The sequence below is a fragment of the Morchella sextelata genome (genome assembly GCF_020137385.1).
Source record: "Morchella sextelata strain SCLS chromosome Unknown scls_18, whole genome shotgun sequence".
Taxonomy (NCBI): Eukaryota; Fungi; Ascomycota; class Pezizomycetes; order Pezizales; family Morchellaceae; genus Morchella; species Morchella sextelata.
Window position 1 is genome coordinate 1087449 of NW_025408633.1, and position 25830 is coordinate 1113278.

Consider the following 25830-nt stretch of genomic DNA (forward strand, 5'->3'; position numbering starts at 1 on the left):
GTCAGTACACGCTTTGTTTGTGCTTGTTTTCGTTTTGTTTCCTTTCTACCCGTCAGTTCTATCAATCAAGACTATCTGCCTTGTATGTAACGTTATTATTTCCGGCTTATAATCCTAAATGCCTCCTTCCGCACTGAATTTCCAATCCGTTTTGACGATTTCCTCATCTGTGACAAATGTTCCGACCATCTCATATGGTGAGAGTAGTATCACAATCCTTTAATGCCATGCACCATGCATGGAAACAAAAGTCGCCGAAATACATGAATCGCAACGAGGAAAAACAGAAACCACATCGGAACTAATCACTTTTAACAATCATTTCGTACGTCCTACGGTTTCCGTAAAAGTTGTAGATTAATAATCCTAAAAATCCAACTCAAAAGACTATTCTAACTACATATAGTTACAATTCTTCTGGAAGGTTACATACTTGTTGAAATTATTACCAGGACATGATACGGTGGAAAATAAATATCTTTGTGAAAGTTTGCAGAATTCTCCACCTCTAGAGCACACAGGAATAGCAGTAGTGAATGGCCTCATAAATTTGTTCTGAAAATGTCACTTCTTTGGTAAACTAGCACTCCTTCATTTCTATTGATCAATTGATGTGGCTGCCTCATGGGGAACATTGAAGTTCCGACTCGGCGCGCCTCGGCGCGATAACAAATTCTGATGATCTACGGCCAAGAACTTATTCCTGGCCACGCCCAGTATTAGATACTTGATACCATAATTGAGTAGAAATGTGTGGTCTTAATATACATGAACCCATGCCATATTACCTAACTAACCTACAACCTTAACCTCAGTAGTACCCAGCTGCTTCTCAAATATCCCAACCTTCCACCCATAACACTGTTCTAGCCTTGTCCAAGTAAACATACACTCCAAGCTCTGCATCACCGACTCTGGGTGTGGTCTCTTCACGACCATTGCTTCATCTCCTTTGGCAGCTGGAATTAATCTAACCAAGTTCCCTCCTTTATGTTCCATCGTGAATCCTAGATTCGTCATGAGGTGCACGAAGTCTTTCCACGGCACCGGAGTACCGTTGGATAAACGCATTATTGAATTATACATGCGCTTATTTACCGATATTTTCTTACTTGAATCTGGGTTTGCGTCCGGGGTTATGCGTTTGGTATCCTAGATAATGTTGTCAGTCACAGTGTCAATGATCGAGTTGCAGTAATTTGGAGATGCATGTTTACTAACCCTTCCCTCTCCCTTATTATTAGTAGAAGTTTCTATCATTTTAGAAAAGTCTCTCCCATTCGTATGCACAGGGCTCGGCTGATATGCCGTTAGCAGCTAGATCCCCACTGATGACAAAAAATATTGAAACCAACCGCCCCATACCCGTCCACATCGTCCCATTCCGCGATCCCGACGAGTTCCGGTAATTTTCCCTCTGCCTTCCTGTATTCTTCGATATATTCTAGTTTCTCTGACATCCATACATTACCCTGCCAATGCCATTTCCCTTTCTTTCTCATGTCTACGATACGTCCCTGCTTGTTCATGATCCACGCTCCCATAGTCTTCCCGCTGAGCTTCTCAAATCCTACACTAACGCGGCCCCAGAAAGTTTTAAGCCCGTCGCCAGTCGTCGATTCCTGTAGCCCCGATACATCGCTGAAAGAACCAAGCTCAATCTTTTCCCAGAGCTGTGAGAGCTCTTGTAGTGTCACTCCGAACTTGGTACTAGCTTGATTATCCTCTATCGTGGAGGGATCCACTCGACATACGGCTTCGCGAACCTCACATATAGCGGCAACACTAGAGAGGATACTCATTACATATGGGTCGACATAGGGCTTGAGCAGCGGGGTGTCCGCGAGAAGATGCTCGATCTCTATTGCAATTCTAGGAAGCGTGAGCCAGTTGGAGTAGGCAGAGGGACTAGTGGGATCGAGACACATGAGAAGGTGATTAACCGCGTTCTCGGTCTTGCTTTCTCTGGCGGTGAGAAAGTAGAGTTTAAGTGCGGACCTTTCAAGGTCTTCGAGAAAGGTGAGAAGGGGGTTAATAGTATTGGCAAGCTCAGTGTTGGACTCGTTATCTAGCTCAGCGTCTTCAAGGACGAGGCAAATCTGACTCCAGATGAGGGATGAAGCATTAGCATTGTACAGGATCTGGCGGAGAGCGTCATGGATAGTGAGAGGCGACCTCGCCGGTGTGTTCTCTAGCCGATGGGTGAGTTGATTCGTAACATGAGCGATAAAATAGTTTGAGTTTGTGTGTAGGAGGTCCAAATGGTCTTCAGCAGCGCGGAGGTGAGAGACGGCAAGGTTGTACGTATCTGCAATACTGGTGATGGGTGGGAGTGTGTAGGGTCTGAGGAGTATGGAGGCAGAGTATGAATCAAGGCCTTCTTCAAAGTGAGAGTAGTTAGGTACATTTTCGAGGAGCTTAGATGTTGTACTAATAACTATAGTCGTAGTTATGGGAGGGTCTTTCTTGAGATCGATAGGGGAAATGATATCTTTGACAAGTGCAAGACAGAATTCTAAAATAGTCTTCTGCCATCTCATCAGATACGCCCCATCAACTTCCACAGGGGCGACTAGCATCTTCTTGATACCCTCAGTGTACTCCCTCGACTCTTCGGTATAAGTCTTTAAAACCCCATATTCGGTCTCGTCACCCACGATAACGACAACCTCTACCTTTCCCTTCCTCCGACGGTTTCCGTTAATCACACCGAATAGTTCTAATATAGGCCTTACAATGCATCTATAATCCTCTCTCCCAAACGCACTTGGATGACGCACTGCGCGTGAACAAACAAAGTTCAATAGTGTCGCGGGATTGGTGGCTAGCTGCTCTAAGTTGATACAAGCGTACAAAAGCTCGTCCATTGTCAACTCCGAGATCGGCCTATCCTTGAGAATAGCATCACTCAGTCTCGGACGGCGCTCAAGAATTGTTTTGTTTACAGAGCCGTTCGCAGTGGCCCATGCGCGAGAAAGGCATTTGGCGCGAAGGGCCACCGTTTTCTTGCGCCAGCGGGCGGCGATAGTAGTGGCATGAGCTGCAGTCAGGGTAGAGAAAATAGTGTATGGTGAAGAAATGTCTGTGGTGGGATCAGCGTGGAAGATCGTTCTCACTTTTGAAGACATTCTTGACATTGGCGGGGGTAATGGTTATCGTGAACTGACAGCGACGAGTACTACAACAGGTGTGGGACAAGATTAATTATTCGAACTATATATACAGTCACTACCAAGAAGTCTTCGTGATGGCGCACACCACGCCCACCAAAAAAGGGTACAAAGTGACACACCAAAACACAAATATCTTTGAATAACTTCACAACCACAAAAGATATTAAAATTATGTTTGGTACAGGAGCAGATATAGTATTCAAGAGACTTTCTATCTAATCAAAAGTAATAGATTCTGTGATTGTGAACCTATACCATGTCCAAAGTGACTATCTACGTAAGCTGCACCCAATCCTAAAGGCAATACACCAAAATTTAAATAACTTGACATCAATAGCAGCTGTTAATTTTTGCTTAAACGTAGAGCCTCTTGAGGGCTATACCTGCTCTCATCTCAAACAGAATTTTAATATCTGTTGTGGTTGTGAAGTTATTCAAAGATATTTGTGTTTTGGTGTATCGCTTTGTACCTTTTTTTGGTGGGCGTGGTGTCCGCCATCATGAAGACTTCTTGATAGTGACTATACATAACTACATAAAGGGTGTTATACCTACATGTACCTATAAACTCGCGGGGTTGATAGACCAATGGTCAGACGGACATGTATGTATTGTAATTACATATGTACAGGGTTTGCACGTTAAATACCGAGAAGCCCGATTGATTGAACCGATTTCGCATTGATACCACAGGTGGTAGAGAACAGCGACCAGTGATTTTTGAGTGCAGACTCAGCCAAGACGTATTATTTGTATATAGGAAAGAAGTCTGAAGAACATCATTCCGGGTACAATAAACGTAGTGAAGAAAACCCAGGAGTGGCCCAGGTAGTGAAGAACACTCGGGTAGATTGTTTTTCACCCACGAGTGGGTGAAAGAAACTATCTAATATGGGGTAGCCCTTCCACCAGCAGCAATCACTGCCTCTAGTCTACGGGGCATATTCCTAATCAAAGTATCTAACCTATCTATACCAATATTATTCCAGGCATTCCTCAGCATGACTTTTAGAACCTCTATATCCTCAACTCGTCCAACTGCCTCTCCTATATCAGTTTCTATCTCCCCCCATAGTGCCTCAATTAAATTAAAATCTGATAATTGTGAGGGCAAAGGAATAGTATCCACCTCGTTGATCTGTCTGCAAATATTTGCCTGCCTCTTATGCTTAGGTGCATTGTCCTCTGCTATCCATGTCCACCCATATTCTTTACAAGCAGTGTGCCAGAAAGGAATAAGATATGAGTCTAGTATTTGATCCACATATACTCTGGAGTTGATGGGGACACCAGGCGGTGTGAAGACAAGCACTGTCTTCATCTCTCCGAAGAATGCACCCCAGACTATCAAACTCTTCCTACCTGACTGTCAGGTATCATCGATACAGTCTGGGTGGTATTTTTCTTCTGATGTTCTGATTAACCAATGTCTATGGCCAAAGCCAGAAGTATTGAACGTAGACTCATCTAACCACACAGTCCTGTACCAGTCCTCATATGTCTATGTGCAGTCTGTCCTAACACCATATTACTCGTTGAAGGAGATTCTGTTGCCTTATACCCCATCTAGTAGAAGAGTTAGTGATATAGTAGTAGATCTAGATTAAAAATAGTAAACTTACTTCTTCCGATGGAGTGTTTTGTGGTAGCCTATGGAGGCCATGACATTTTTAATAGTACGAGGAGAACAGGCATATCCCATCTCCTGTATTATAGCTTCTCAATAGTGTCTTCTTGTAGCCTTATCCCTTTTAACAAACTCTCGTAGCCTTTCTTTCTCTGCCTCATTGAAGATAGTTGGTCTGCATTGTCTTCTTCTATTGGTAGGTGTGCAATTTGCTCTTGCCCTTCTATAGATTCCTTGACAGATACGATAATCTATTTCAACAGCTATTCCAACCTCCTTCCAAGTCATCCCAGAGTCCCTTAAAGTGATGATCCTAAATCTCTCATCCCTCGTGGTCTCCCTGCCCCGGACCTGATCACCAAAGTGATCAGAATGCCTGCCTTTTTGTCTCATAGGCGTCGAACGGGTGTCAAAACGGGTCTCACGAAGTCGAACGGGTGCTTCACAGGTCTCACGGCGTCGAACGGGCACTTTACAGTGTCAGGACAGGTCTCACGTCGTCGAACGGGTAGTTCACATTGTCGAACAGTCAAAAGTTCACAACTCAAGCGGAGTTCACAACCTTTTGACGTGGCAGTGGCGGTGTCCTGTCTTGGCCCCAATATCAGCGAATCAGGTCTTGCATTTCAGTCGACCAGTCAAAACGGGTTCTTCACACTTACCGTGACCACCCTGTACATGTTACAAGCAAAATCATTAGCTGAGAGCCTAAGACTGGTAGTAATGTAGGTACATTGTAGCTGCTGAAATGGCGGGATGCCTGAAATCCTGTTTAAGCGACTAGCATGTGGTCGTAAAACAAACCTACCAATCGGAAATGATCACAATGCTTTTTCGTTCTCACAGCTCGAATAAGTAACTATGTACATGTATCTATTCACCTACATAACATTTCTCAGGCATCCTGACACTTCAATACTCTACCTCATATCCCCGTCTCCATCCAAGTCCTAAAAAATCTCCAGGTTTTTTAACGTCACCAATATTCATTATATACATAAATACTCATCCTCACGACTTAGAATGACGAGCCTAACGCCGCCACCACTGCCACCGCATACAGTCAAATTCATTGAATCGGCCACATCCAGAACGCTCCTCGAGATTTTCTCTGGCTTTTCTGTCAATCTCGAGAGGATTTTCTCCAATTCCCCACCCAACATCGCAGAACTCGAACGCCGCCTGAAACTTCTCCTCTCAGACTCCCAGCGCCTCTCCACCGTGCTTCCGAAATCTGAGACCAAATATGAGTCCCTTCTCCCCTGGACAGGTAGAAGCGGTCCAGCCCACCGTAGATCCCCGCCAGGAAGCGGCCCAATGTGTGAAGCGTTTTCAAAGAATTTCAATATTGGGCAGATGGAGATGATGTCGGGCAGGACTGGGAGAGTTAGTAAAATGCACGACTACAAATTCTACCATGATGCCTGTCAAATGCTCAATGGTATGGCGGACTGCTTTGATAACAGCCAGTATAAAATCACCTTGCAGGATCCCCGGATGGACTCTGGTATCGCGCTTCGTATCGTCGACGCCAGGTGCACGGCCCTTGACCCTAAACTCCCTATTCTCTTCGTTCTCTTTGCCCACGAGACTACAGAACATGCAGGCCCAAACTCTCCATCACTCAAGTGGATGCAGCACGCCCTAAAGATTGACGGTGCAATATCGCAGATGAGAGAGGGCACAGTTGCGAATAGCCATCTACTGCTTCGCCAGCTAGTCTACAACTCACACCGGCTTCCACCCGGCTGCGAAGAGATGTTCGATCGGGCACGGGACAAGGTGTATGAAAAGGACTTTGTGGCGTCGTTTATACTTCCCATGGATCCCCTCTCGCATAAGGCTCTTGAGCGGCTTAGCAGGAGCCAGAAATGCGCACGCGTATCGTGCGCCAAACCTGCGTTTTTGCTATGCGGTGGCTGCGGTATCGTCTACTACTGCTCACAGGGCTGCCAAAAGTCACACAGAGACACACACAAAGAGCTCTGTACCCGCATTGCCACCTCCCCGCCCCCACGCTCAATAAACTTCATAGTGTTCCCTCTTATAGACTCTAAGAGCGGTACGGAGACGAGAAGTATAGTAAATGAATATTTATCGCAACGGGACCTTGTGCGTATAGAAGAAGGAAATGGCGAGGCAGCACACCTCATGTTAAACCCATTTCCCGACCGGGGGTTCCTGACAAGCGTAGCGAGGAGGGGGCCCAAGGAGAGGTTTATTGTGAGGATGCAGGAATCGATGGGGGGAGCGGTGCTGCTTGTTTACGATGCCGAGATGACGTTCAAGGTACATGTGAGGGTGGTGCCAGAACTGTGTGAGCTGGTGGCGTCAAATAAAAAGTGGAAGGGACAAAGATGCTACCTATATGCGAGGCATCTGGACGGTGATAAAGGAAGGAAATATTTAGAGGTGTTGCTTGATGTAATGCCAGACCAAGGACTGCTTTGGTAAGAGCTTAAGGGATGGAGGCGCGTCGGGATATTGTTTTGCAGTACTAGGGAGAATTTCAATTATTAGATCCGGATTAGCGCTAGGTGCGGTGTAGAGATACACCTACAAGATAAGCAGATTATATGAATTCAATCAAATAGACAATGCATAGCATCAGCTGCATACTTTTGGATTTTCCAGCTGTGGAGGTCTAAGCGATCGATCATATTGAGATTGCGAGTGATGATTTGTGATGTAGGTAATCCATCGCGAATGACGCCGCCCCACGTGCTACCCGCTAGTTTGGGGTGTTTCCTAGGCTCGTGCCCAGCTATTCTGCCGGAGGGGCTGGAGTATTGTCCCTCCGACATGTGGTTAGATCTTTTTACCGGGGTGTTGAGGGCTCTTGACGTCGGAGAGGCTGTCAGGGCCCGGTTTACATGCAAAAATTAAAGTTTTTTTTAGCCTCCGAAATGAAAATTAAGGTTTATTTTGACAATACAGACCCCGATATCACAATTCAAGCCTGGATATAGGAAATTTGGACTCCGACAGTAAGCTAGCGGGTGTCGGTATACCCCCCCCCCAAAAAAAAATGTGCCGGAAGGTTAATGCATCAGGCACTACGGTGAGCAGGAAGCTGCTCGTAGGGTATGTTTACGAGACTATGTACGTGTCTCCTATGTTAGACGTGGCCGGACGACGTCGGTCTCACTTACGGTATATATCGTTCCGGGAGGGTAAATGATCACTTTTCCAGTTTTTTCGGATCCATCCTAACCCACTTTAACCTAGCCTACGTTCCCTCCGAGTCACAGGAAAATCCCAACAGAACAATCATATACTCGAATGGCCGTAATCGCTGAATCACTCTGATAATATTCATTATATATATTAACCAGCGGCGATGGTAAATAGATCAACTAACCGACCAACCAACCGGCTGTAGCGGCGGATGATATTCTCCTAGATTCCCTCAACGAGCCCGTCTCACCTGAATAAGAAAGCCGGCTCGAATGAATACATGTAACCTGGGAGCCCGGGAGCCTTCCTACTTCCTAGCTGACATAGCTGGCGATTCTGATGTAAGGGTATAGAAAGAGATCGATCTAGACAGCTGTATACTACTTTACGGTCTGTTTTTAGTCTCACAATTTCCAAGAAGTAGTTTCAATCACAAAGGTGGGGCTATCTTAATTAAAGGTAAATATGTGCTCAATTTATGCGGATAACTGTACACACAGCGCAGATAAGCGAGTGTCCATTGAGTGAGAGTCTATTTGTATAGACCAAACACGTGTATCAGGTACATGTATTTAAGGCATCGTCGAATTTGGGTGCCTGGTAGGTCAAAATACACTCATTCTTTGTAATCGTAGCTTCTCTTCAAGTCACATGTACATGTATGCGTCATCTATGTGCCGAGTTTGGTTTAATCGATATCAGGGCTAGTAGGGTAGGGGGAATTAAGCAAATGAAAATAATGGGCTGTCCTTGTTCGAAGTTTTCTCCTAAAGCCATTATCAACACTCTACATAGCGTATAAGTAAAAGAGTTGTTTCCTCGGAGTCACCTCTGGGGGATATTACTAATATCACATACCAGAATTAAACCCACGAACTTGGAGAACCTATTCATAATTGTGCTTGCAAGGAGTAAGCCGTAATCCATGAATCCAGCTGGGAACGCTCTTCTGTATATTCTAAACAGCTTAACAGGAGACGAAGAGGGAATTCTCCTAAAGTTTCAGCATCATAAGTTATCAATCCATACAGAATCATCTATGGGGATAGAAAAAGGGAGTTGAAACCTTCTTTTAAGAGGTTCTCCTTCTGAATACCCAATCGATCATTGGCCTTAGATATGCGGTCAGCAGCATCCAAGGATGAAGACCTCACCAGTTGCCGCCGGGCCTCGCGGAATTCATCATCTTCGGTGACTAGATTCATCCATGCATATATTTGCTTTTCAATAAGACTCTCTAAGGGAATGTCTCCGATGTTTTCAGGGCCCGGCTCCCAAAGTAAGGTATTTACATCCCCCTCTGGCTCGTCGGAATCAACGGCATGTACCCAGGTTATCAAAAAAGCCAATCGAACGTCAATATCCAATGTATCCTGTAGCCTTGCATTGGTGTGGAGGTGGTTAACGTGCTCTCTCACCGCTGAACAATCAAAGGGCGACATGTGTCCTAAATTATCCAAGCACATTACAAGAGTCTTAATACACTCATGAATACCCCATCCTATTAAATCTATAGGAGGGTTTGAGATCTGAAAAAGTGCAAGATATGTACTTGCCAGTACTCCAGCCTCACGGAACATTTGAGCCTTAGAGTACAGTTGACATAGTGTTTTGAAGCTTTGTGAAAAAACCTTATGCCCTCTATGTAGCTCTGTGAGAGACCAGGTGTGGAAATTCCTTCCGGCAAGAAAGTTATGCGCCGCGATAGATTCCGCTTGTTCAAAGTAAGTAGAATCTGGGTATCTTTTGCTATATTTCGTGAGCTTGTAGAGCAAAGGTGCGATGCCATTTACGGTAGCCTCATCCATCACAGTGTGGTAAGGTTTGTAGCATTCATAGATGTTTTTATCCCGAGCACGGAATAGCTCCTTCATTACACCGTAATAGCCACCGAAACCCACGGGAGTAAACCGACGTTGATATCCTGAGCTAGATGGTGCCATCGAGAAAAAAGAAACCAGGAATTCCAGTGAAAGTACAATAGGAAATCTATGTATTATGAAAGGCAGGCATTTCCTCTGGTACTCATGTATCTCCTCATCCAGGTTGCAGAGAGCCCTGTAACAATGAAAGTTCTGTGATGTAGCCACAGCACTAAGATATTCGCTGTCACTTGTGTATAACGTGAGCGCCATCATCGTAAACACTTTGAGGCTATGCGCCTCTTCGAGGATTTCTCCTTTAAGTCGATTTGCCTGGATTTTTTCTTCCTTGTTTTCACCAAGATGACTTGGATGTACCCCACTATTGTAGGCCCACCTAAGCCCGTTGGATACAGAGTCGACGAAACAAAATACCATGTCGAGCAATGTATCGATAGCATTTGGAGGTAAGAACGACGCCATAACAGCCCCGCGATTTTCGTTAAGGTTTTCCAAAATATTAAGGATATCTGCTGCAGATGCAACCCAGTTCCAGTATTGTCTACGCAAACCCATATCTCGAGAGAGCTCATCGAACAGACAGTATCCATGGAGTCTTGAAATGGCCTTCAGTAGCGGGTCTGATAGGCAGTCACCGAAGAGCCTTTCTAAGAGAGATTTGGTGGTTGATAGTGTTCCTTTTATATATTCTTTCGTAATTATCCCATCATCCAATCGAAACTGGGACCAGGAAATGAAGTAGAGAATGCAAGATAGCCTCGCCGATGGCCTGAGAAGCAAAACATTGTTTTTCTCCAAAACCTTAGGAATTCTCGAAAGATTTTCTAATACATGCCGCTGGAGCGATCTTATCTCGCTGTTGAGGTTGATGGGGCCAATAAAACGGCACTGCACAATTATCCGGGATGGCGTATATCTGTCCAGTAAGAGGACAGACATTATAGTCCAATAAGCATCTTCGAGGGGGTCCTTTTGGATGCGATGTTGAAGGTAATGTCGAAAAGGTCGTTGTAGGCGTATTGTGATTTTATCCCTATCGTTGTATGCACGGCCGATATGGATGAAGGGGAGATTTATAAGCGATTTGAAAACAATAGGCCACTCTGAGTTACGTCGAACAAATTCCAGTTCCTCGTGGTCATTTCCAAGGGGTGTCTTCGAACCCAAATTGCAGAATTCGGGAGCTTCACCAAGCAATACATCTAATCCTAATCCTTGGTCCGTGAAAACTGCTAGAAGGTTCACAATTTTGACAATTCTAATGGACTTTTGGTCGCCCCTCTGCTTAAGCTTTACAAAGATTCTGAGCCACGCAGGTAACGTCATTCGAGTCGGCTAACACAACGTCTCATTATTAGTTTATGTGAATTTACAATACTACATAGTCTGCGCAAATCCCAAACATAAACAAAACTCCAAACATTGAGTACATACCATTTTGTGTGATAATGCGTGTATGGTCGGTATCCCTCCAATCAAACCTGGCAATAAGATAAGGTATCTGGACTCACGACGTTCGAATTCTCCCAAAGGTTAATACGCCGGTAGCTACGGAACACGCGTGCACGTTAATAAGTAGCTCTGTATCCAGACTGGATTGAAGCTCGGGTAGGATGTTCTAGACTAGACGCGGTTCCAAGCTGTAGAGTACGTGCTTCATGTAGCAATAAATGACAGTTTGACACACTACAAAATCAATCCTTGCCCGGCTTACATGTAGTTTCTCAAGTAAAATGGTGACGTGGTAAATATAAATGTGGCATATATAAGGATGACCAGTTCCAGATTTACATGGTCTGGTGGGTATCTCGAGTTACATGTAGCTCGTGTAATAGGTTAAGATTAATGGCTTTCTGAAAAAGCAGTTTTGCCTGTTCTCCAAAGTCTAGGCGCATATATACATGTATTCTGGTTCTTACATACTGCATACAGCTAGCATTTACATTTATATATACTTTTTATGAATGAAAATTAAACTCAGGTGTAATTTTTAGGTACGTGTATACGTATACTACTATAATACTAGACGTGATATTAATACTAAATAGTAATACATGAGTACAGCGCAAAGTCAGCTAAGGTCATGGGATGTGAATATTCGGGCTCTAGCCTACATGTAGTAGTATCTATACTGTATCCGGCCACATGTAGCTTTTATACATACGATCGAGGATCAGACGCAGAATTAAGTCTACACTTCCAAAGCTTTAATTAAAGACTGACAAGATAGCAGCGCTTTTGCAGTAGTACATACACGGGTCTTCAATTGTTACAGTATAGTAAACAAATAACAATGCAGTTCCACTACCATATTTAAAGTGATATAGCAATTAATATAACCTGGCACTGGGTATACATGGTCTTGAAATAAATAGCATAAAAAGGGGTCACGTAGTGATTCCAAAAGCTAGGACAGCATTGCATTGGGGTGGTTGTGATACTAGTGTAACGAGCACTGTGGTTGGTATGTCTTGGCTACCTGTCAGTTTGTATTTATGGTACAGGCCGGCTGATTTGGTGCTAAGGTATAGTACACTCACGGTTTTCCAGTAACCTAGGGTTTCTTCCCTTCCAGTATAGACCTACCCCCATCTATGAAATATCAAGCTTTTTTGTTTCTTACTATTACTGGCATCTACAGAGGTTTTGCTGACCTGACATATTCGTACCATGATTAAGGGACAAAAATCGCCAGCTGCTGACAGCTGATGTACCAACCGCAGTGCTCGCTACAGTACTCTATATGAAATATGAAGTACATATAATTAAATCAAATTGATGACGGGTATATAATACCGTAATTGATTGTGTACTTTTGGATAGCTCTTGAAACAGGTACATGTAATATTGTAGTTGTAACACAGCACGCGTTGTACCAGGAACAGGCACATGCATTCCTTCCACTTTTTGATTTGATTATATATCGGCTTCCTTTAGCCAGTTTTCTTGTACAAGACACCTGCGCCTGCTTGATGGCTTGGAAATACTAGGGTATCGGCCAATACGACATTCTCACGCCGCCCAGCAGCAAATACCACAATCTCTGCGATATCTTCTGGTGTGAGTGGCTCACAACCACTATAATTTCTTGGTCAGCCAAGCAAAGTACCAGGCATGGCAAAGGTAATTAACATACGCATAAACCGCATCAGCTTTTGATTTGTCACCTCTAAATCTCACGACAGAAAACTCCTGTGGAGCTATGTTAGCAAATTAAACGGATGCGGAAGGGCAGGATGGGAGATCTACTGTCTCAACTTGACCCGGGTCGATCTCGATCACTCTGATCCTGGTAGCAATCAATTCTTTCCTAAGGCTGTCCGTAAAACTACGGACGGCAGCTTTGCTCGCGCAGTAAATGCTCCCACCCGCGTAAGGTTCTCTACCAGCGATGGATCCAACATTGATTACATCGCCGCGTCCACCACGAGCATGAAAAATTGGAAGAATCTTTTGGGTCATCTGATTGATGTGTCAATAAGTATTCAGCTCGGGATGAAAGAGAACCCGCTACATTAATGAGACCGGTCACATTGGTTGACAGCATGATATTGATATCGTCTTCAGCGATTTCCCCAACCTTGTCGACGCCTTTCACGAGCCCACTGAAGATTAAGTTAGCCCATATACATCTCTCTCTAAAGGGAAATCATACGCATTATTCACCAAAATATCAATATCCCTCCACTCCCCTGGGAGCCTATCTACAAATCCGTTCACATCACTCGAGGAAGAAACATCCAGCTTGAAAGGTAGAACTTTTGTCTTCCCCCCGCTTTCACTCTCGAGGAGCTTGGCAAGTTCCTTTAGGTTTTCGTCACGTCGAGCAGCCAAAATAAGCTTTATATCTGGAGAAGTACGAGAAAACTCGATGGCGACTGATCGACCGATCCCGGAAGATGCACCAGTAACCAATATCGTTTTACCGGCCAGGCGGGCAGACATCGCGGTATGTGACATTTTGGCGATGAACTTGCTGGAGATCGCGAATGGGAGCTGAACAGATGGGGACCGAATAGAGCGAAGGAAATAACGAGGGAGATAAAACATACCCAGGCGGAGGAGGAGGGGATGTAGTGATTATGTATGTACCGGCAATTTATGAATATTAATCCAAGTTTCGATACTACTAATTTGCAACTGTGTTGTGTATCTTGTTGCTCAAAACCACGGTAGAACTAGTTAGAGAATGGCTAATGTGGTTACCGAGGTACTGTGTCGAACTACACCACGGCGTTGTAGAATCTCAATCAGCCCTGTGGTCTCGATTCGCTAGTAAATTACCCAGAATCCGATGTCCTGATTACTATGACTTGCAGTACAGATGACACAGAATTCTTGGCGAAGGTTCTATAGAACCCGCATCATAGAAAGTGAAAGAAGGGTGAGGGGTAAAGATCCATTTCCCCTCTATGTTTGTATGTAGGGCACCCTCACTAGGTTGGTATTGTGTGAATCTACCCCACTTCCGCATGTTTATTTTACTGGCTGTCCATCTCTCACAAATGACGTGCTAAACACCACAACCAAGAAAGTGAGATGCAAACAGCTACCGTGTAGTGAGGGGCTCGGGAAAAAACCCATTTTTGAACACCCGGCTGATTGATCAGGGGTAACTGGGGCACGGGAGCTCCCGGAATTAGGGCTGACAAATTTGATCTTGCCCTGCCTTGTTCCTAAACTTGGTTGAATGACAACCCCAAAGCCCCCCCCCCCCCATCTCCCCTCGTTCATCTTCATCTCCTTTGATCGTGAAGGAACTCGAAAGCCCCACTAAACCTAACAATATCGATGGCCTGCACAGCACAAAACGCTACCAAGAATACTCCCACACACAGCAGCAGCAGGAAGAACCAGAACAAAAACACTAAAAAATACAAGATCATGGCTGGGGCCCTTTCTCTCCAGATTTAAGGGGCTTTTGATTTCCCATCATTAGCCTCTTTATTTTTACCTCCCACAATGGCGGGTTACTATTCTATAGCAGTTTTCGATCAAGGCGGATTTTTAACTCAGGATTTTGTACCTGGGAGGCTCCCAAGAGAGAGAGTAGTTGTTATCGATTGACTAGCTGTCACGGCAGGCACACAGAACCCTTTGGTTGCACAGCTTGAAACAAACATTTTTTCAACATACCCATTCTATCAACTGTGACCTCTCAAAATTCTTTTATCCAACATCTGCGCTCCTATTACTATCCTCTTCTTCCCTTCCACCGCTCACTCTCCGCATACATCATAACCGCCATAGTTCACCATCTTGTTTTTTCAGCAGAGATCGTCTCTCTTGGCATTATCGAAACCGCTAGGCCGCTTGCCTACATCATTGCATTCACCACGCACCACCATGATAGACATCGAACTGTCCTCTTTGCATGAGGCTATTCCAAACCAAAATATCCCACCTAATCCAGGATATTTTCGGCGATTCAAACAGGGCGCTGCCTCTCTCGTTGGAGGAATGGGGCGCTTTATCCTTTCATACCTCTATGAAAATGAGTCGGAGTCCCCCCCCTCACCAGTTATCACCATCCTATGGGAGCGGTTGATAGATTATTCTTCCGTCGGTTACTACTACAGTGCTGTTTCCACCGCTGTGCCCACCATTGGAGGGCTCCTGTCATACGAAGGGATATTTATCAGCAATCTATCTGTATGTTCTCTACATCGCAAATCAAATAGTAAAAAAAAAAAAAAAAAAAATAAAGAACTAACATGATTCCTCCAAGGAATTTGTACCTCGCCTTAACAAATACTGGCCCACACAGGTCCTTATTTGCGAGTATTACTCCCGAATATATATCAATCTCCGTGGCAGACTGGTTTGTACCCTTTCTAGTTAATGAAAGAATCTCCAAATTGACCCATGATTTATACAGCCATCGTTTCTTATCTCAGTTCCGGCAACTGTATGCCCGATCCCTCGCCATCCGTGTCCTGCAGTGACACCGCTACCCAGTATACCCACTATCGTGGTAACAGACCTCGACGGCTCTCGAGCCGGTTGCTACAACGCTCTGCACGAGACCCAAAGAATACTAGGGGAACGTAACCAATTTTTATGGAGGGAATGGACAGGGAGGTTTTCGCGAGCTCATGTATCTGAAAACGTGTTCTTCGATGGTGCTCCGCCCATGTCTGAAGATCAAGAGGATGAAGCAAAGGTGGGAGCGAAATGTTCGCAACAGGGAATAAATTATCAATCAGAGGAATTGTGGAAAGGGGGTGAAGGAAATGTCCGGGTTAACGCTATAGATGAGGACTCAACCAGGAAAACCAGTCAAGGCAACGTTCCTAGGGAGTTGGAATGGTGGGAAAGAGAGGATGACTCCGAAGACGAAGTTGAGGAAAGCGACTCTGATTTTGACGAGGAAGATTCCGAAGAAGAATCTGAAGAGGAAGACTCTGAAGATGACGGAGATGATGAATACGAGGACGACTCTGACGGTGGCTCGGGCGTAGACTCCGACGCGGAGGAGGATCTGGATGAAGCATCCGCCGATCATGTGCGTTCGGTTACAAGCCGCGTTTCGGCCGTCAAAACCACTGTTTCGCTCTTATGCGAGCCAAGAGCACAACACCCTATCTCCATTCAATCACAAACTATAGCCCCTTGCTCATCTCAATTACCTCAAGGTTTGGAAGAGGCAGGTGGCTTAGGGATCTCTCTATCCTCTTCCTCGCCATCTGCTTCGTGTTTTTCTCTTGGTGATTCTGACCTTGAATCTTCCAATTCCTCGACGACGATCTCGTCCGTACCCACTCCAATCACCCCAGCATCTCCGTCTATTACTCCCATCGATTCTTCCGATCTTCAGAAACGTCAACAAAGAGATTGCAATGAGCTACCCGAAACCTCATGGCTCCTGATGAACTCACTCGATGCAGCGTTAGGAGCTGCTCGGAGAGCTGAAATGGAAATGGAATTTCGAATTTCGCTACAACAAGGAGTAAGAGCCGGAATGCCTTTGAGTATTGAGGGGCTCGATCTTGCTGGAAGCAACCATCAAGATTAATGAAAGCAATGCCTACACTTGATGAGTTTCGAAGGAATAGCTCATACGATGAAATTTCTGATGAGAAATCACCGTATCTGTATTCCTTGGTTTGAAATGAATGGTGATGGAGTAAATGATTCGGTATGGTTCAACTGGGAATGGAGTTATTTGAATTTCCTGTTTTCTTTATAGGGTCTTGGTTTTTCTTTTTTCTTTGAAAAAAGAGAAAAGGAAAGAAATAAAACAATGGGGTTACGTTTCCTGATGGCTGTTCTTTCTTGCTAGCTAATGCTTGCACGCTTTTTTGCTCATTGCTTTCTGATCCCACTTCGGAAGATGTATTCTAGAAAAGTGTTTTGAACCATAGTTAGAAAATTCAAATTCCATTTGATAACGGATATGTCGGCCCGAGTCTACCGACGCCCCTCTCCCAACACCTCTGTCGCTGCTGTCCCGAGAAAACGGCCTCGACGACCATCGAGTAGCTCTTTGTTCAATGACCGCTGCCTCTGCCGCATGTTTGTGTATGACGTCTATCTGTCTATGGTGTATCTGAGCATATGAATACAACAGACTCGTTCGGTGCCACAAGGATCTGGTAAGTTATAAAAAAGCAAGTGTCCGTATGACGCTCGAATGCAAGATGGAAGGCCCTTTGAACGTAATCCCCATTGTATGAATAGTTCGTATGTACCTACTGATGATGAGTGTTGTTGTTGTGAATACATGTAGCTTAAGTACATACTTGTAACAGTCACAATATCACTCGCTACTGTTATGAGTCATACGAGAAAAGATCCAATGAGACTGAGTGACAACCTTGGTTTGCCGGACAACCTCGTCAAACTCAACGTATACCTAACCCTACAAGAACCTTCGAAGCCTCTGTTATCCATGGAATCTACCCAAGCCCAGGGTTGCCTTATCCAATGAGCTGTTATTCATGACTAGCTGTAGACTTATATAGCTTTCCCAGCTATGATCAATATTGATTTCGTGAAACTGTACTGAAGCGTAGCACCATAATAGATGTAGAGCAGGAGGAGCAATAATTGATCACTCATGCATATCGGGACTTGTAATTATCGCTCGGCGGGACCGATACATGTAGTAACTTGGTTGCATGACTTATATTTGAACTTATCAAAAACATTGTCTACAGATGACCAAAGCTTTGGACACGCCATCAACAAATCAGGCTCCTATTTTAAACCCCTACAGAGTTTCAAATTAGATCAGCCCTAGATTTTAGAAATCTCGAAAGCCCAGAGATACAGTGCACATCTTGCCTATGGTCGACCTCTTTCTCTAAATTAATGAATTATCAACCAACCAATCAATCAACCTCTTTCTCAATATACAATTAATGAATGATTAATCAATCAATCAACCACTTTCTCAATATTACAATTAATTAATGAGTTAAACCAAAAAAGGGAGGGGGGACCTCTTTCTCAATATGGGAATCATGTCGAGTGATACCCCATGATTCATATAGCAAACTAGGAATGTAGGGGCTCCTGATATATGGACAATAGAATTTGCACAATAGAATTTGTACAATAGAATTTGCACATTTATCTGTGTTAGAAGGTGTCCTGGTAGAAATACTCATGGTTTACTTCCGTAGGTGGTGGGTACGTGCACGCGTGGTGATATGTTATTTCAGGGTAAAATTTCAAGTTTTGGTTCAACAAGGGTAGAAAGGCTGTTATGGGTTAACGATCGTTATGAGTACATGTACATATTACTGATACTGGTACCGGTCGGATTGGGAGTTGAAGGCGCTCTATGTGGTAAGTGACGAGGTAGTCTAAGCTTATAAGGCAAACCCACCTCAATATCGATCGAAACCTTGATAACTACATGTACATAGTACGTTATTCCTTGTTGAAGCGGTGTGCTACAATTGTCTATTAGTTACATATACGTATCTATCAGAAATATTATCATTGGAGCCGGCCGCCTAAGTGGTAAGAGGGTTCATGGTAAAATAATTACTTAAGGGCCTGTTTGGCCGGCTGCCAGTCGAAATGGAGTTACAGGAGGCAGATTTGTATGGCAACGACATAACTCAGTTTCATTTTCTTCGGAGCTCCGTTTTGCCAAAAATGCTTGCGTTCGGTCAACCAATTTTGTAACTCCGTTAGTGCGTTGAAATAGAGTTTTTGAAAAGTAGGTAAACCTACTTTTCGCTGTTGCAGTCATCACAACCCAAACAAAATCTACCTTGACAACCAAAATCTAAAGTGGTGTTTGGCAGGCCAAACAAACCCAAACTCCGTTTTGAAAAAGCTCCGTTTATCCTCCCCTAACGGAGCAGTTACGAAACAGGGTTTCGATTTCTCTACAACAGCCAAACGGGCCCTAATAAGTTCTTGAGCGCCGTGTACCGTTTGCTACATGTAGTTTTGCAATTGTATGGTGAGCCACAGGAGCCACAAGTCCGAGGCTGGGCAAGAAATGCTCCGATGCGATCTGAGGTAGGGATCAATGTGGCGTAACCTCAACTCAACTCAACCCCACCTCGGTGATACGTGTATCTCAATAACACCCGATTTGTTTCGAAAAAGGTTCGTTATATATGATGCTCTCCTTTATTCTTCCTTTATGAAGCCTATCTTATAGAGGCCCATACTAACTCGTGAGTAATAAGATTTAGATAAGATGACTCAAGAAACAATCACAACCATCTCTCCGATAACCGGCAAACCCATCCTTACTCGGCAGGGCTTATCAATCTCAGAAATTCCATCCCTTTTATCGGCATCCAAAAAGGCCTTTTCTACATTCCAGAAAACGCATCCACTTGCAAAACGTCAAGAAATCGTGCGAAAAGCACTTGATATCCTCTTAAGCAAGACAGATGAATTGGCAAAGGAGCTCACTGAGCAGATGGGAAGGCCGATTGCTTATACTGGAAAAGAGATCGCCACAGCGGTCATGCGAGCTCAATACCTATTAAAGGTCTCGGATGAAGTCCTAAGCGACTCACCAGGAGAAGCTCAAGAAGGGTTTAAGAGATTTATCAGAAAGAAGCCTCTAGGACCGGTAGGCATTATTATCATGAGGTGTTTTGCGGAAAGACAAAGTAAGACTGACATGACCATAGGTTCTGATTATCTTCGCTTGGAATGTACTTCACCATCTTTTCTTTACGACATGGTGACTTTTTGAGAACTAACCATAATGTAGTACCCGTACCTTATTCTGATAAACTCGTTGATCCCTGCAATTCTGGCTGGAAATACTCTTCTCTTAAAGCCATCTCCACAGACCCCAACGATCGCCGAGCACATCGTCTCTATTTTTGCCGAAGCTGGTCTACCGGAAAACGTCTTGCGGACTGTCCATTGCGGGAACAATGCCACCCTTGAAGCGCTAATCAGGGAACCTGACGTAAGGTCCATTGCATTTACCGGATCTGTGGCCGGAGGTATAGCGGTGCAGAAAGCTGCTGCGTCTAGAGTTGTTCCAGTCGGATTGGAACTTGGTGGGAACGACCCAGCTTATGTCCGTCCAGATGTGGATATCGCATGGGCCGCTGAAGAGATAGTTGACGGCGCAGTTTTCAATTCTGGGCAAAGTTGCTGCTCCATAGAGCGGGTCTATGTTCACGAGAGCATATATGAAGAGTTCTTGGAGAAGCTGGTGGGGGTGCTTAACGGATATAAACTAGGTGATCCCTTAGACAAAACAACCCATCTAGGCCCCGTTGTATCCGCCAAATCTGCCCGGACTATAGCCGAGCAAGTCAAAGACGCCGAAGACAAAGGTGCTAGGAATTTGACGCCAAACGTTTATTCTGAGGGGTCAAAGCTTGGAGAGACTTTCGTCAGGCCGGAGATTTTAGCAGATTGCAGTCACAAAATGAGAGTCTTGACAGAAGAGACTTTTGGGCCCATTATTCCTGTCATGAAAGTCTCTGGTGACGATGAAGCTGTGAGTTTGATGAATGACTCGGACTTTGGTCTCACGGCGAGCATCTGGACGAAGGACGTTGAGACTGGGCAAAAACTCGCGGAACAGGTCGAGGCGGGAACAGTGTTTGTGAACCGATGCGATTATCCTAGTCCGGTGAGTTCTAGACCATCTTGTCACTTTTTGGTTTCTTTTTTCTAGACATCACTTTGCTTCTCTGGCGAGTCCGCGGTCTACTCCGCGTAGAGAAAGCGTGTTTTCGCTTTGTTTTTTTTTGCTCCACCTTGTTTCACCTCTTACTTGTCAACCGCGAGAAAACCCGGAGACGAGGTCTGGTTTTGGGGTTCGCTTTGGTCTTTTCTTTTGCTGCAACTCAAATGGCACGTGCAGTGAATCTGTCCGATAACGCTGACACGTTGTTGATCGTTGAACCGTAGGATCTTGCTTGGACTGGCTGGAAAGATTCAGGACGAGGTGTGACGTTGAGTAAATTCGGGTTCGATGCATTTGTAAGGCTGAAAAGTTTTCACTTCAAAGACTACCCGAAATAAATACAGGTAGAACCTAAATTTCTAAAATTGCTTCCTAAATTTTCAACTTACCTATCCGGTTTCCAACAGTTAGCCTCGAAGAAGTCTGTCGTTATGCAGGATATTTTTCCTTAGCTTTAGTTTTTTTTGTGTTTTATATTAGTTTTTGAAATTTAGCTACAAAAGACCGAAGTAAGGACCCGATATCGACTCGTCCTAGAAATGGATCCTACTATTGAGAGACAATACCATATTTCTGAATCGACTCGGATAGGCACCCCCTTTCTCCTCACTGCCTCTGTAGCACTCCCCACCTTTCCTGTGTGATGACCCTGAGGCCTATTGACAAATATCACGGTTGCACTTCTGTGCAGGCTAGTTTAAAAATTCCCAATAATTGGGACCCAGATCGGATACCGGGCATCTTCAGAAGCTATGACGGTTACCATTAGTACGGGAGGAACCGAACGCACAAAGCCGCATCATTGCAGCCGGGGTACGACGGTGTAGTCGGCGATAATCTGTATACAGAATGTTTTACTTTCTATTTGCGAACCCAGTGACAAACAATGACCACGACAGTAGGGGATGACGTTGAGGCAGATCGATCGAAGATTGTGCCCAGTCTGGAGTTATTACCTTCTTTTTGCTCGGCCAGGGTAAGTAGAGTAGCGGTCTGCTTAATCTTGCATGGTTGGAGCACTTGCCAGTTTTGGTGGCAGCGCCTCTCGAGGGGTCGTATGGAGACTTCGGAGGATGAATTTGACGTTTGCCTAGTGGCCGGCCGGAGGACTACAACTCAAATACAGATCGCTGTCTGCGGAGAGATACGCATTGACAAGGGGCGGGAGATTTTCGCGTCAACCCATGGGTAGGAATGACAACAGGGGGGTATCGAGGCGAACGCCTCTCAATTTGTTAGGCGATTGCATAATCTACAAGGGATACTCATCCTTCTGTTATTTATCTCGATTGAGTATATTGGAAGGTCTCAAAGAGAGATGGCGAGATTGTTCGTTTTACTAGAGAATCGAACTCATATGCGAATGTTGGTCTTCGATTGGGGTAGGCGCAAATCACCGACGCTTACTATATGTGTAGATATCACTATATTGCAATATTGCATAGCCTTTATCAAATTACTCCCAAAGAAGGTGCGGGTGAATCCAGGGAACGGACGACGGAGCAATGTATTAGTTCTGGCCGGACGAACTGGATTGTCTCAAGTTTCTTCGGGCTTGCGTGAATCTCTTGGAGAATTTCGAGGACTGCCAGTGGCTGGCATGAGGGGACCTTCCCAATGATTTGGAGAAGGTGGAGGAAATTGAAGGCTGACCATTGCCATGGTTTAGTTTGGATTCTTTTTGCTGGATGCGGAGGGAAAAAGCACCTGGTTGGAAAGCAATTCCCTTGGTGATCGGATCTGAGACATGGTATGCATACGCCTCAAAAGTGCATTCGATCTCAAGCCACGGCAGATACTATATCTCTGGAAGTAACCACACTAACATTTTCTTGAGATAAGTGAGACTATCAATTAACTGTTGACTGCTCTAGATGTGCACAGTGGTTTCCTCTTATTTTAGGTATTGGAAACACGGACCACGTAAATTATAGACGAATTTAATCGCGTCTCGGCTATTCACTCAACAGTCTGATCTAGAAGGCACCCAGTCCATTCTGTGAACATCTACCTTCGGCCAATCGTCCTAAAGGCACTAAGAGCGGGTTTTAACGCTTGACCCCTTCTCCCAGTGTTTCCCGTTCACTTATGGGTAACATTCCAGCGGCATGTAAGGGGTGCACACCACCTACCACACACGGCTTTACGCATTTCGGAGGGCAGGAGGAACCGCCCTAAGCCTACGAGCGCGGTGCGTACTGCGTCTGGTTTTACCCCACGGTGTTTGTACGACTGCAATCATGGACCTGCAGCCTTGTCACTCCCACTTTTAGTCACTGCTGTTGATATATAAGGACTGGGAAAATTCTCTGCATTCTTGAGCAAGCATTTATCCATCAACATTCATTCATACAGACAACCCTCATTTCATTATTACTCAAGCCGATAGTAATATATAACTTCCACCTCTAAATACCTCTCAATTGAACCAGTCTCCAAATATAAGTGGAAACCGAAAAAACAAAATCCCCTCATCACCTCTCACTGTCATAGAAAAAATGGGCTGTATGTCGTCAAAATCGGTTCAACAACCTGAAGAGGAGGCCATAAACGCCAAACCAGTACCACAAATCGTACGTTACTTCGATCCCATAGAACTACAGTTTCTCGAGATCGAACTGACAACCAACTCACAGAGCTGGCCGTCAGATTGCTGCCGGTACCCTGGATTTCTCCCGTCCTCACTAGCTGTTGGATACCCCTATCAATATCCAGATGGCTATTCGAACACATCAAGATCCTTTCCAATCTCTAGCTGTGGCAATGGCCTAGGCCTGGGAATCGACAGCGAGAAATTTACCAACTGTGGAAGACTACATGGGATGCGGAGGCGAGAGGGAGAGCTACTACGAACATGAGCCAGAGTCGGCTTTGTTTGATTTTGACGATTGTCACGGCTGTATTGGGAGGGAGATATAAGTGATCGGGAATTCGGAGGATATTGGGATAATTAGGATCCAGAGCTTGACTTTACAACGTAATATTATGATGGGGGGAGGGGCGGGAAATTATGGGAGGGAACTACGGCGATTACCGGCTACTGCTTTTTCATTTGTTTATTGGGTGGGATTTTGGGATCTCGGCTGGGTTGGGCTGGGCGTTCGCTTTTCTTCTTTTTTTTTGTGTGTTTTTAGTTTCCTTGCGTTATTCACTGGGGGGTATTTCACATTAGCTACAACTAAATCTGTGATTCTGCTGCGCTGCACGGGGGGGAAGGATATCTAGGACCTCCCCTTCTTTTCCTTTGTAAACATTTTCTATCCGAGCTTTTATTTTATTTGTCCGATATATTTCCTCGATTATAATATCAGACTGATAGTTGATTATAAAAGTACCTCGCACTCGAGTATTCAAGCAACTACCTAGTAGCTACGCCTAGATAACGTATCTATTAACCCTGATTCCGAAACTGCTATGAGCGTGATTTTATGACTAGATATCCGTATATCCGTGGCCTTCATAATGGAAGCCTTCCCGTGGATATTCTGAAGGTGTTCAAACTTGAAGCCTTGAAGATAAATTGCAGATCTTGCGTAGAAACGGCTCACAACAAACCTGTAGACACACCCTGGAGGGATCTACAGACCACATTTGAACGCCTACAAACCTTCAAAAATATCCACGGGATGGCTTCCAATATTACAAACGGTTCTTTTTCTATCACCTCTCCTGCATACCTCGAGATATTTCCATTGATCCGTACACAGAGATCCATGGGTTCGTGGCTCAGCTCAGCCCCTGGAGAGATATCACCACACTCTGCTAGCTACTAATCCTTGGCGCGACCCCAAATACATGTGAGCACAGGGAAGAAAGACTGCACTGAGCCATTTATCTAGCCTCCGCCATTTTTGCTAACTACATGTACGCACATATATAATCACAACAACGGCAGCTCACGCAGCTCACAAAGACGAAACAAAGTGGCGTACGCCCCAACCACTGTAGTCAAGGTACCTATCTAATTAATCCACACCCAGCCTCAGGATCTCTGCTCTGTGTAGAGTACCTCCGTACTCTGCTCTGTGTAGAGTACCTCCGTACTCTGCTCTGTGTAGAGTACCTCCGTACTCTGCAGTATGTATAACGGAAATAAAGGGGATGGGGTCGAGGGAGGGTGGGACGCCCACCGGAGATTTCATCTTAAAACCTGAGAGACTGAGACAGCGAAAAGAAAGAAAGGAAGAACATTTTCGAATTTCTAAATTGTGTGTGACCTACGCCCTCCAACGTCATTGCCATGCATCGCGGGGAATATTTGTGCCGTTCTGGGACATGGAGGTTAGACACACACACACGTCTGGAGGTGCTACATAGGCACCTCTACCATCGATCATCCCATCTACTCTCCCGGGGGGGATGGGAGGAGGAGGAACCAACACCCTGGGTGGGTATAACAGCGCGGGGCAGAAACAGATGGATATTCAGAGCAGTTGGTACATACTCTAGTTAGAGCTTAGAGCTTAGATACGACCACGCGGGAGGGTTGTTTTCTGCGCCTGTCTTGGTGGTTGTTTCGGGGATCTGGTACCTAGTTTTAGTTAGGAAGGGGGTGACCCCCATAGCTTTGCGGGATGAAACGGCTTGCTGGATCATAGATGGTTGGTGATCAATTATCGATATTGAGTTCATCGCCCTAATATTTGACTTATTAGGAGCGTCCGATTGAACCCATCCCGTTTATCAGCCAAGAGCCAGAGCCGCCGAAAATACATTCCCTCGAGATAGGAAGCACTGACATATCGAATACATGTCAGCCAGGAGCGTGCGTTGCGTTATTATGATGTTCTGTGCTTTGATATAGGTGCGCGCGCGCGCGGGAGGAAGGAAAGAGTTTAG

At 44.9% G+C, this 25830-nt stretch overlaps 7 protein-coding genes across 7 annotated transcripts; 3 read left to right on the forward strand and 4 right to left on the reverse strand.

Moving 5' to 3' along the window:
* Positions 1 to 792: 792 nt before the first annotated feature.
* Positions 793 to 3137, reverse strand: H6S33_004804 (uncharacterized protein; the record flags this gene model as incomplete). The annotated part of the gene is made up of 5 exons (XM_044836163.1): positions 793 to 1152; positions 1222 to 1299; positions 1356 to 2719; positions 2781 to 2886; positions 2946 to 3137. The coding sequence occupies 5 exons, from the start codon at positions 3135 to 3137 to the stop codon at positions 793 to 795; spliced, it is 2100 nt and encodes a 699-aa protein (XP_044690777.1).
* Positions 3138 to 4059: 922 nt separating this feature from the next.
* On the reverse strand, positions 4060 to 4494 carry H6S33_004805 (uncharacterized protein; the record flags this gene model as incomplete). The annotated part of the gene is made up of 1 exon (XM_044836164.1): positions 4060 to 4494. One exon carries the CDS (start codon positions 4492 to 4494, stop codon positions 4060 to 4062), a length of 435 nt encoding a protein of 144 aa, XP_044690778.1.
* Positions 4495 to 5823: 1329 nt separating this feature from the next.
* Positions 5824 to 7254, forward strand: H6S33_004806 (uncharacterized protein; the record flags this gene model as incomplete). Its single annotated transcript, XM_044836166.1, has 1 exon — positions 5824 to 7254. The coding sequence occupies one exon, from the start codon at positions 5824 to 5826 to the stop codon at positions 7252 to 7254; it is 1431 nt and encodes a 476-aa protein (XP_044690779.1).
* Positions 7255 to 8665: 1411 nt separating this feature from the next.
* On the reverse strand, positions 8666 to 11186 carry H6S33_004807 (uncharacterized protein; the record flags this gene model as incomplete). The annotated part of the gene is made up of 5 exons (XM_044836167.1): positions 8666 to 8764; positions 8836 to 8912; positions 8957 to 8971; positions 9044 to 9065; positions 9132 to 11186. 5 exons carry the CDS (start codon positions 11184 to 11186, stop codon positions 8666 to 8668), a joined length of 2268 nt encoding a protein of 755 aa, XP_044690780.1.
* A 1607-nt stretch (positions 11187 to 12793) lies between these two features.
* H6S33_004808 (uncharacterized protein) lies at positions 12794 to 13910 on the reverse strand (the record flags this gene model as incomplete). The annotated part of the gene is made up of 5 exons (XM_044836168.1): positions 12794 to 12938; positions 12997 to 13052; positions 13110 to 13322; positions 13375 to 13465; positions 13516 to 13910. The coding sequence occupies 5 exons, from the start codon at positions 13908 to 13910 to the stop codon at positions 12794 to 12796; spliced, it is 900 nt and encodes a 299-aa protein (XP_044690781.1).
* Positions 13911 to 15993: 2083 nt separating this feature from the next.
* Positions 15994 to 16875, forward strand: H6S33_004809 (uncharacterized protein; the record flags this gene model as incomplete). The annotated part of the gene is made up of 1 exon (XM_044836169.1): positions 15994 to 16875. One exon carries the CDS (start codon positions 15994 to 15996, stop codon positions 16873 to 16875), a length of 882 nt encoding a protein of 293 aa, XP_044690782.1.
* Positions 16876 to 19524: 2649 nt separating this feature from the next.
* H6S33_004810 (uncharacterized protein) lies at positions 19525 to 21329 on the forward strand (the record flags this gene model as incomplete). The annotated part of the gene is made up of 4 exons (XM_044836170.1): positions 19525 to 19908; positions 19970 to 19993; positions 20053 to 20934; positions 21216 to 21329. 4 exons carry the CDS (start codon positions 19525 to 19527, stop codon positions 21327 to 21329), a joined length of 1404 nt encoding a protein of 467 aa, XP_044690783.1.
* Positions 21330 to 25830: the final 4501 nt, after the last annotated feature.